General features: G+C 31.1%; 1 protein-coding gene across 1 annotated transcript in view; it reads right to left on the bottom strand.

Annotated features, from left to right (window-relative positions):
• LOC108917434 (N-alpha-acetyltransferase 16, NatA auxiliary subunit) overlaps positions 1 to 12,617 on the bottom strand; it is a 94,138-nt gene that overhangs the window by 3,643 nt on the left and 77,878 nt on the right. Inside the window, exons 8-9 of the mRNA XM_018724024.1 lie at positions 559 to 752; positions 26 to 134 (exon numbers count right to left, since the gene is read on the bottom strand). Of these exons, the coding sequence (XP_018579540.1) occupies positions 26 to 134; positions 559 to 752 (303 nt within the window). The remainder of the gene's footprint in view (positions 1 to 25; positions 135 to 558; positions 753 to 12,617) is intronic.

The raw sequence follows: 12,617 nt of genomic DNA, 5'->3' as shown, positions 1-12,617 counted from the left end.
CATAAAGTTAAGTCTAGGCACTTACTTTTCCTGTAGTACACCTCAAAAGCCATCAGGTGTGTTTCTATTCGATCCTTAGCCAGAGTTTGTAAGGGTTGTAGAAATTTTATGGCCTGTTCAAGTGGATCATCCACCTACAAAATAAACAAGGACAAACTGATGGTAGGAACGCATTACAATGGCATCAAGAAACATGAGAAATAAAATGAACTTTTCTTCGAAACTCTTAAATACATAAATATATAAAAATTTAGAACGTGAATTTTTGTGCAATTGATCACTAATAGTCACAGTCCAACATAGTATAGTAATCAAATGTATGTAATGGTCTAATCCATTATTTGTGCATAAATATTTAATATTTGGGCGACAATGCATGTATCATAAAACAAAATTAATTGTCAAATATTCAGTGTCTCCATTTCGGCATCTCAAGTCAACACAAACTCCAACTCCACACTTGCACTGTTTGTGGATATACTTAAACGAAGGATATACCATTTCGAATAGATTTAAATTGCATAGATTTAAAACATATGAAGTAAGTACAGCCTTTACCCTTGCTAATTTGTCCGGAATAAGTTCGTCCAATTGGGGTGCATCTGCCTCGACGTCGCCTTGCTGACGCGACTTGTGATGTTGGTCTCTCTTCACCTGAGCTTCCCTCGCTTGAGCGCTCTCCTGCTCCGCCTTTCTCTTCGCTTTCCTCTGCTTGTTTCTTAATTTTTTCAGTTCGGAAGGCGCCAGATTTTCTGGAACGAACATTATTTTAATTACAAACGTGTATTTTCAATACTTTCCCTTCTATCATTAGCAATAATTATAAACAGGTTACACAACTAAATAGTTTCAAATTGCATTATGTTATCTCTAATAGACTCGGAGATGTCTAAAAAAAATCTTTTAGAATCTCATTTTTAAGGGGCTGTAGTCCCTTTACTTGTAGAGTGTGCTGATAGAATATTGTAGGCCAATTCGGGGACATCTTTTAGTGGGTATAAATGCTTGTCTTGAGAAGTCCGCGATAGAATGCGATACCATGCAATAACCTCTTGTTTTAGTTGAACAATTTCCGAGATGATTGAAACAATTACAACGTTTCTTCTGAAGGAGAGAGCGGTATATCTCTCGAAACAAAAAGTCTAAACCGATGACGTGGCAACCAACCCAGAAATTGTTCAACTATTGACAGTTGCCATGAAAGCATGTAGCAAATTATTGTTATGACTTGTCTTTATAGCTTTATAGCCGTAAACAAAACAGATCCACATCTACTCTTCTGCGATTATCACGGGGGTAAAGATCAATTGTTTCTATTTTCGATCACCTGTGCAACCGGTTCGTAGGCGACTTGAGGAACGCCACTGTAGCGCCACCCATTTCCCTTTCAACAGCAAATGCTAAAGTTTAATTTTATTAGGAATCGGAGCGTTCGCAATAACCACGGCGAAGTGCTCTAGGTGAGGGCCGGACTCGATCGATGAAAGCGCACTTTCGCCGCCAAGTTTTGAACTAGGTCGGATCGGAGATCGCATTACAAAGTGGCCATAAGATCTCTTTCCCACAACGTGAATAAAATCTATCCATCTATCCAACAGCAGCGATAAGTATTGAAATAATTGTGATTTATTACGCTACACCGATCTACTTTTCCATTGAAAACGTGCTACTATTTAACATTTCTTATTTTAATTGGGTATAATAGAAAAAAAAAACAGTATCTCCCAACCACAGGCGTGCGTAGGACAAAATTGTGGGACCGCTTTCATCAAAATTGCTCAAAAGTGTCACCCCGTATGTATATTCACAGCATAATTGCAATTCACATCCTTCAACATTGTATTGAATTTAGAGTCTGTAAAGCATGTAATACTGAAGTTATATTTATTTGAATCCAGCTGTTATTATCAAGGAAAGCAAGGAAGTCCTGGTCACTGAACCCTAATATTTACTTCGATTAACCAATCTCCACTTTCGTCGAACGCAAATTAATTTTTAACTAATTAATTGCTAAACGAGCTCGGATTATGTCAATTTAATAGTTATTAGTGTGCAGGTGTAATTAAATCGATGATTTTTTTCTCTCCAGCTAGGAATGAGTACGGCTCCGTAGGTGCGGTTTCTTAATATCGCTCTGCCATTGTAGACCGTTTATGTTCAAGGATGAATACATAATTCATAGTAAACAGCACCGGAAAATAAAAATATCTTTGGGTAGTTAGTCACCTTTATGCGATTTAATGTGGAGCAATGCGTTGTAATTGCTGGTTAGTTTTTAATTTGTACCTTTTTTGTCTTAATAGGAATTTACATAATCACATTTTCGGGTTGTTTAAACAAATACAATTAAAACCGCTTCGACCTCTAATATGGGTAATGTAATTAGGATCAATAACAATCACTATTGCGACACTAAAAGTGGTTTATTTATTGTTGTTTAATTGTACACACCTAATACTGAGGTGATTATTTCAAAATAGAAGCGTAAAAAAGTGTTTGACTTTTTTTTGTCTGATCGGGGCAAAAAAGGGGTCGTTTCCGAAGTTTTGAAAGTCTCTAAGTGACAGAGTTGATTGTGACTGGCAATGTGATAATTAATTTACTCTAATACAGGGTGCAGCAGCGACAAACTGTCAAGACTGATTCATCTAATCAAAATAAATAGAAAAGTTAGAGTAAAATTTTTGTTAAATTTAATAGTCAATTGTTTCAGAGCAGCGAGTGAACTGAAGGATTTACTTTATTTGTTAAATAGACCCAGAGAATATTTAAACCGGAAAAAAATAAAATTTGGGTGGAATAAACACCAATTTAAATTCGAAGTTACGAGAAAAAAATTGTTTTATATGGAATGGTTTTCCAACGTATTAGGTCTTTTAAAAAAAATACACTGATCGAATTTGCAAAATACTCAGTGGCGTAGGAATTCTAAAGATCATATATACATTTTTTTCTGTCAGTGACATATTAACAAATTTAGATAAATGTTACCTTTATAGTTTCATTCAGAGATACTTGCGTAAACTTTATTTTAACATAAAATCGAAATTAAAAGTGAAATCACCATATTATTAACAAATTTAGATAAATGTTACCTTTATAGTTTCATTCAGAGATACTCGCGTAAACTTTATTTTAACATAAAATCGGAATTAAAAGTGAAATCACCCTGTATAATTTGAAGTAGGTCGTTTCAGTAAAAAAATGTCCCTTCTCTTTCGTTAATATATAAAAAAGCATTAGAATACCTTGATCAGAGTATTTTTATTACATAATTAGATTTTTATCAGTGTTTATCTATAAGATTAGATTTTTATCAATAAATTGACAATATTTTCAATAAATATTTATACATAACAGAAATAAATAACAAAATATAAGTAAACTGCACGGTTTATACCATTTCATATTCTTTAATTATTTATAAGGTCAAATAATTTGTATTTGTATTAAAAATTACTAAAAAATTAATCAAATAAATCGTGAACAAATAGTAATTGTTTAGTTATGTTTACAAGACTTAAAAAGTGCAGAATAATATGAATAAACAATAAAATATATTATATTACCTACCCTTGTACAGGGTGTTTGTAAATAAGTGAGAAATATTTTAGAGGGTACTTGCCGAAGCTATTTTGTGAAAAAAGTCCAAATAAACATAAGACGAAATATGCTTCGTTTCCGAGATATGGAGTGTTTAAATTTTAATTTTTCATGTATTTTTATTAATTATTTCAGAGTTTTAAAGATATTAACTCGAAATTTGAAAAACGCTTTGGAGGGATATACGTGCATTTTTTGGGGTGATCCGAATATTTTTACTTGCACCGGTGCGAGAATGCCACAACTTTTTTTAATAAAAAAATGGTACGCCACTGACATTTTCCTATTTTGATGATTTTTTAGAAATCCGCCATCAATTCTGAACGAAATCGGTCTCTTCAATTTTTTTCGTAGGATGCACCGTTTTTGAGGAAAAAAATAAAACAGTTGTGTATTTTTAATTTTTATTGATACATTACCTAGTAGGTTGCTGTCAATATTTCTAAATAAAATACAAAAATCAAATTTCGAGTCAATATCTTTAAAACTCAGAAATAATTAATAAAAATAAATAAAAAATTAAAATTTAAACACTGTATCTCGGAAACGAAGCATATTTCGACCTACGTTTATATAAAACAAAAATCACAATATAACTTCGGCAACCACCCCCTAAAATATTTACAAACCCCTGTAGATCCTATGTCTAGACTTCATATAAAAAATAAATGATGAATTTCATCGACTTTATTTTGCTGCCAAAGCAAATGTTATACAAAGCATTTTAATATGTTGTAGTCTAATGCACAAAACAACCATTAAATACTGAAGTAATGTTCTTTATCATATAATAAATATTTGTAAAGGATAAACACCGTAATCTTTTTCTATTTATTTTTGCCTTGACATTTTTTTAATTTAGCGGCTACGAAATAAGCTGCTAATTTGATTCCAAGCGAAGAAAGTTCATTGGAATCGGAAATCATTTAGAATGTAAAGACTAAACGCTCGTGTGATAAACGACCGGCAAAAAAATAAACACATATCGCTCGTAATGTAGTTGCCCCGATTCTTCCTATTCCTTATTTTACAGACCATATACCTACATTTATCTCGACAATTAATGCATTATACAAGCCATGTCACGAAGACCGGATTGGCGATTTTATCTGAAACATTTTCAACTTCCTGTTACTGCGGTTTGGAGATGTAGACATTGAGTTTGTGATTAACGAAAAGTTCCTTACGAACGAGAAGGCGTATTACGTAGAAATTGGAAGTTTAGTCTATTACGTCTACAGGAAATAAAAAAAATTACCCATCAAGACTACGTAATGGTCATCTATTGCCTACAAGAGAAAATTAAATCTTGTACAAAATATTAATATTTCGACCTATGTCAAAATAAAATATTTAGTAAATTCTTAATTTTCTCTGTAATGGACGAATATCTTTTATCATATTGGCAGAGTGAGGACAACTTTGGCAACTACAAAATGACTACACAAAAAAGTCATAGGTTCTGGTAGTGGATGAATTTCCTTCCACTACATGTTATTTTGGTTGTAGTTTAAACAATTTAATAATTAATTTAATTTTAATTTTCTCATATCACTGAACGCTAATATATTTGCTATTATCTCATCTTTATAGGTTCAAAGTACTTGAGATAGTGACAGGAACCATACATTACATTTTTTGTTCAACTTTTCAATTCTGGTACCATTTTTTTTTAGCTATATCGAATGAAGGTACGAAAAATTAGTTACAGCTCTTCTCACTGTTAAAATAATATTGAAAAACTTGACTTGAATATCTACAAATTTTGACCCAGTACTTTTTTAAGTTTTTAAATTTTTACTTAAACAATGCATACAAAAATTATCTGAATATCTCACAATTACAGGTTAAGCTTTAGACGAAACAAAGACATTGATTCTTCTGATTAATACCGAAGGAAAAGGAAGTACATGAATGATTTCTAGTCTCGATAAATAATCAGGTTTACGTGAATGCTCACTCGACAAAAATGCATTTATTATGCCTCGATATGACACACCCAGATTCTAGATAGAACTCCATGCGTATACTCAGCTTAAAAAAAGTTGCGTCTTTCATGCATATGCTCGTGAAATGATATTTTCAAGACTGGCACATATACAGATGTAATTATACAGGGTGAGGCGCTTATATTAATTAAAAATTAACACTGTTTCTTAAGAATATCTATAATAAAAGTTTTACATCAAAAACTGGATATTCTAGTCTTTAAACCTTTACCGAGAAGCGGTGTTGAATTGAATATTTATGAATTTTTCGTTACCAGTACCAGTCCTGCAATGTTGGTTGCCTAAGCTCGGTAGTCACGTGGCTTGTATACATTTCTGAAAGCTCTGTATGCAATTCGGATCACAACAGTGTCGATAATTTTCACACCTGGTACTATAATAAAGAAAGAAGTTTAATTTTCCGGACGCATGTACGTTTTATTATAAATATTAACTAAAACACCTACGTTAGTACGTTAATAATATTTATTAAAATAATTACTCGTGTCTGTAATAGTCCACAAATGGCCTCATATGACTTTACCTTCGAGAAATTGAATTTTTAACGATATACGCTCTATTAAGTCTACAAGATCGCGAAGTTATCGGAAATGGCAAATGCGCCAATGATAAATATCTACTTTTTTATCTATTTAGTAAAATAAGAAAACGATTTCTATAAACCTCTGATGAATTTATTAATTTAAATTAATATAAACATTGTTTAATTGACGTAAAAGTAGATGGCTAATAAAAATCCAAAGATTTTTATAGGTTCGTATAGGAAGTAGCACTGAAAATATTATTTTCGCTACCAAATATTAAACAAATGACAATAAAGAAAGACAGAAATGATAATATTGAGAAATGTTGCGTGATTTGGTGATAAAAAAATGCATATCTTCTATGGTATGAGAAATATTTCGAAACATTCGTGTATTAAGTTTTCCGGGGTTACTTGAAAAGCTACATGAAAATGAAAATAGACAATTTTTTTTTTTTTACTTTTCTGCCTAGTTATTGAATCAAATTTGAGGACCTTCGTTTGATCTTTTTGCAACCTCATTTTTTAAAATATAAACTCATTAATATTTTGCATTTATTCTTTTTTGTCTAACGTTTAATGATGTTTCGAACTGAATAATTCATCATCGGTATGACTTTTTCTAGAATATTGATATTTACTTTTTACAAACAAAATCTTAACGTGATTATATTTGAGAATAATAGAAGAAATATTTTTTCTTGAAACTTTCGGATAAAAATCGTGAATTTCCACTTTAAAATAAAAGTTGTGTTCAACGAGAGTCTTTGTGACCATTTTAGTCTTACACGAATAAATCCTGGTCCAATGAACTAAAAAAAGGATCAGTTTCGCGGCAGATAGAAGAGAACATTTGTAACAAGGTTTTCGGTTCCTCAAAATGAGCAATTTCCGCAATTTTGAGGCGGTTTGATCACCTATATGAACCACTTTTTGGCGAAGTCTTATTCTCGTTAAAAAACATGTATAAAAAACAGTTTTATATTACTATCTCCTTACTATATTAAGAAGATGCATGCCTATATTAAAAAAAATAATTCCTGAATTTTCAAATAATTACATACCATTTTTTTTTCCATTTGCCAAGTTGTTTTACAAGACCATTTAACGTTTATTGCATACGTATACAAACTTGTACAAGATTTTATCAGTTTTACCAGGAAGGGTATAACATACACCTAAGTAACATAAATTTAAACTTGAGAAGGTATTAAAACTATCATAAACGCCAATGTCAGAAGTGTCTAATTATTCTTTTATTTTAATTAAAAAATATTACATAATACCTTATCCGATCTAACCTTGAGCCGTTTGAATTCTTATAACTTATAAATGTTTTATATTAAAAGAATATTAAATAATAGAAAATTAATACGAAGCTATTATATTAACAAAAGACATATGGTCAATGGAGAAAAAACAAAGAGGAAATAGAGGCAAAATATAATAAATTCCTGTTAAAAAAAGTAATTAATATCTTTTAAACTAATATAGTATTCGATGTGTTACAAGGTTTCTTCTTGTTAAATATTTGTGTCAATAACAATAATTATCTTTTATGATCAAATAATAAATGTAAATTATTTAACATATCCCATTTCGCGAGACAGAAAAAATTAGATCAGTGGTTATTCCTTACTTTTTAACCTTTTGACCTATGTTGTAATAATATTAATAATTAAATTAATAATATTTTATTACTGCCACATTCTTCACAACGTTTGTAACTGTTTATTTTCTTATTATCTCATTCAATTCTCGGTGTATGAGTTTGAATTTAATACCTAATTAATTGTTCAATATTCTCTTGAACTATTGTAGTTAGGAATGGGGCGCCTTTTGTATTTCACATAATGAAAACATACGTAAAATTTTCTTCGCAATTGACAAGGTTCGTTTTCGATTTTTAGAAGTCAAACGCGCCAAATATATACCCTGTAGAAAACAGTAGATATTAGACAAAGCAAAAATCGCTGAAAGCCAAGTCATAACAGGCTACAATGTAAAATATTTTAATATACATTTATAATTAAAGGGTAACAGCACCCTACGTGTTCTCTGATTTATAAATGGCGTGTCGACAATAAACCATTTATTATTGCTTCAAATTTAATGACTAGTACCTACAAACATTGTTATTTTTTCTTTTGGATGGGCGATGTTGTGTCCGCTAAATGTTCGTATCCTGTTTTGTAGAAGGTAACGTAGCTTTTGAATTGAATTTAAAATTGATTTGCCATATTTGAAAATAAAAATATTTAATAATAAATGAAAAATTGTAGTTCGTGACCGCTTCCGGTGTTTTTATAAATATCGCCGAAATTAGTATACACGCATACAGTCTGAATAGGTTAATATAACAGAGCATAGATAAATTTAAAAGAAAATTGTTTGTAGTTTTGAAAGCGTTTTTCATTGTTTCTGTTTTTATTTCTTTGATAAAGTGCATCTACTGTCTAAATCACACTGAATCGTTTAAATGCGAAGAGACTAACAACAAATTGACAGTTTAGTTGTTTGTTTTGAAGTTTTGCTAAAAATTCCACAGCTATCCTCGCAAGAAATTATATGATTTTAGGTGATTACACAAAAGATAGTAAATAATTTAAAAACTAGAAGAGATAAGTATAAGGCACCCTGATACCGTTCGAAAGAGAATAAAATTGTGTATCAGAAAATAGAAAAACGTACAGGGTGTTCCTTTTAAAAAAACCGACTTATGAAGGTTTGAAGTTAACTAAACTCGGCATTAAATTTCTAGCACCCTGTATGCAATTAAGCCACTTTGAAAGTATGGATGGGAAGCTTAGGGGTCTAGCTATACCCCCTATAAATATTGTTGCTTTGTCTTTCTTACTATAAAATACACATGGTTTGAAGCTAGTCACTGTTTCTCTCCATCTTTTTGAAAGAAATTAAATATCTCGAAAACGGTTAATTTTAGGAATAGGGAAATTTCATAAAAGGCCACCTAAAATAACACGTAGAATCCAAAATTGCAATAATATATAGGGTGTTCCATTTAAAATAAGCAAGTTGATGGCGATTTCCGGTACAACCGGAAGTGGTACGTGGACGCCATTATTTTAGTTGAGAAGGGCATGCCCGAAAACTCGGTATCCCAAATTTTAACTCCCCATAAAAAAAATGGAGGGGTGTTAGATCTGGTAACTTTTCGGGCCACTGAATAGGTCCATTAAGCCCAATTCATTTTTCTGGGAAAGTGTTATTTAAATATTGCTGCACAATCCTGGCTTTGTGGGGTGGAGCCCAGTCATGCTCAAACCATAGGTTTCTACTTAGCTGCAAAGACACATTCTCCAGTGCAGGAAGTTCTTCTTGTAACTTTAATTAATTTAATTTTTTTGTTTATCAATGTAACATGGACTCTTACGTTTTTCGAGTAATTAAAGTGCAAATTTTAATAAACAGCTCAAAATTGTATATAATGATTATAAAAAAATTTTCGGATTCTAGTTTTTTTGTTTTTTGGCATTTCCTAGGAAAACTTACCATAGTAATGTATATTTTTTTTACACCATCAGAAAGTAGAGATTTCAACGAAGAAAAAGCACACCGACGTTTTTAAAAAAGCAGATATTTTGACGTGAGAATTTTCGATTGAAAATTAGGGTGCTTTTTCGATATTAAGTAAAAATAAGGTGAAAGAATAAATATTTCANTTTTTTCAACTTTGCGATTTTTTTTAACCATGTTCGCCATATTGGATCGAGTTTAAAGAACAAGAAACTCAATTTAAAATTTAATTTTCTATACGGTCATATTTTTTTTGTCCAGGTAATAATTTCTGTAAGCATTTCTCTATAATGCTTGGATTATAAATCACACTGAATTGTTTAAAGTAACGCATAGAAACAAATGGGTCAAAACATACATGTCGTGGTACGAGCGAGGGGTATATTTAAATTCGAATAACGCCACCGCCATCGCTACCGCGTATGTATGCGCAGGCCTTAAATGCGAAGAGACTAACAACAAATTGACAGTTTAGTTGTTTGTTTTGAAGTTTTGCTAAAAATTCCACAGCTATCCTCGCAAGAAATTACATGATTTTAGGTGATTACACAAAAAATAGTAGATAACCTAAAAACTAGAAGAGATAGGTATAGGGAACCCTGATACCGTTCGAAAGAGAATAAAATTGTGTATCAGAATATAGAAAAACATACAGGGTGTTCCATTTAAAAAAAACGACTTATGAAGGTTTGAAGTCAACTAAACTCGGCATTAAATTTCTAGCACCCTGTATGCAATTAAGCCATTTTGTAAGTATGGATGGGAAGCTTAGGGGTTTAGCTATCCCTCCTATAAATATTGTTGCTTTATCTTTCTTGCTATAAAATACACATGGTTTGAAGTTAGTCACTGTTTCTCATCATTTTTTTGAAAAAAATTAAATATCTCGTTAATTTTAGGAATAGGGAAACTTGATAAATGTCCACCTAAAATAACACATATAATTCAAAATGTTCAAGCAAGTTGATGGCGATTTCCGGTATAACCGGAAGTGGTACGTGGACGCCATTATTTTAGTTGAGAAGGGCATGCCCGAAAACTCGGTATCCCAAATTTTAATCCCCCATAAAAAAATGGAGGGGTGTTAGATCTGGTGACTTTCCGGGCCACTGAATAGGTCCATTAAGCCCAATTCATTTTTCTGGGAATTTGTTATCTAAATATTGCTGCTAAATCCTGACCTTGTGGGGTGGAGCCCAGTCATGCTCAAACTATAGGTTTCTCCTTAGGTGCAAAGACACATTCTCCAGAAGTGCATTAAGTTCTTCTTGTAGGAAATTTAGGTAACTCACACTGTTCAATATATGTTCATAAAAGTAAGGTCTAATTAAATGCTTACCGATGGTGCCGTAACATACATTTTGTAAGCACAAAAGTTGCCTATACGTTTTACGTTCGTATTGAGTAATGACGAGTATTTTGTGACATTTATGCACTTTAAACAACGAACATTCAATTATTTTCCAACGACTACTTGATCCTTCTACCGCTAATGTGATTTTTAGGCGGTATTTCTTTTAAGACTCTTTAGGACGATATTGCTTATAACTTTTAAAAAGAGAAAAATTTCTCTAATAAAAGTTTATTAGAAAAAAGAGAGCTTTTTAATAGGAAACCAATTTGGGTATGTTTCTCGAAAAAATATAATTGATGACGTCATTAGTCGTTTCTGTCAAATCCCAAAGATAATACTTTCGATTGAAATACTATCGAATTTGAGATACCCTATACTTTACATTCAAATAAAAAATTCATGGTTTAATTAAAACATATACATTTTTATATGCCACACTTTACATACATCTATTCTAGTTTCACTAACATTTATATACCGAGATTTTTTCTGACAATTGTAAACGTATAATGAAAGAAGAGACTGGACATATTGTAGGTATATTTATTTCATTGTATCTATATTTTAAAAAATATATATCGCCACATTTCATTCTTATGTAAAAGAATTCATACATTCACTCTTATTAAACAGAAAGCCTCCTGAAAAGACAAAATAAGCGACAAAGTATATATCGAAAACCCATACAAGTTATTTTTTATTGAAATATTTTTTTAATTGTTTTTAGAATAATTCAAGAGGAAAATACACAAAATTTTACAGAATCAAATGTAAAATTTGTATTAGTAAAAACATACAAGTAGAAAAAAATCAGTTACTGACTATAGACTAGGCGCTAGCTGTTTTGGTTTGGGTGAATCGTGTATCCACGGAGATTTTTGGCTTTTTGGCATTCAAATATAACTAGACATGAAAATTTTTCTATGCGCATAAAAAGACGTGGGCTTAACTTTTGGCGGCACAATATGTTAAAAAAATTCGAAAAATGTCATATTTTTCTTCCTATTTAATTACGTATCTTATCAAGAGTTGATTTTAGACGAAAATGGAAGAGGAAAAAATGTTTGCAATTAAATTTTTTACAAAACATGTCTAGTTACAAATCAAATGAATCATGATTATTATGGTAAAAATCGAAAAAATCGCAAAAATGGGGTTAAAAAACAATACTTTTTAGGGAATTTTTTTGGGGTAATTCAATTGGGTATAGGACCTTTATACTTGGTTAAAAAAAACTTCATGTTATGTAGAATTATCACACCAAATTTCTTCAAAATCGATTCGATAAATTTTGCATAATAATTTTGCAATCCAGATTTTGAAAAAAAATTGCAAATTTTCAAAATTTTGCACAGCAAAAACCAAGGCCCTTAGATATTTGAAAATATAATCACTCTCAAGCTTTCAAACTTTTTTGAAAAATTCGAATCCGTCAATTAGGAGGCGCTTGTTTAAACATTGGTCGAATTTTTGTACTTATAAACAATTAGAACTTTGTGAATATTCAATCAAATCAAATTTTTTAAAGCAGGTTTTAAAAGTTCTTGGAAAGACGCTTCTTTAAAAAGAAACAGATCGATTGATCAATTAG

This window comes from Anoplophora glabripennis, unplaced genomic scaffold (assembly GCF_000390285.2).
Source record: "Anoplophora glabripennis isolate ALB-LARVAE unplaced genomic scaffold, Agla_2.0 scaffold4, whole genome shotgun sequence".
Classification (NCBI taxonomy): domain Eukaryota; kingdom Metazoa; phylum Arthropoda; class Insecta; order Coleoptera; family Cerambycidae; genus Anoplophora; species Anoplophora glabripennis.
Note: the sequence above shows the minus strand (reverse complement) of the source record. Positions and strands in the feature narration are given on the sequence as shown.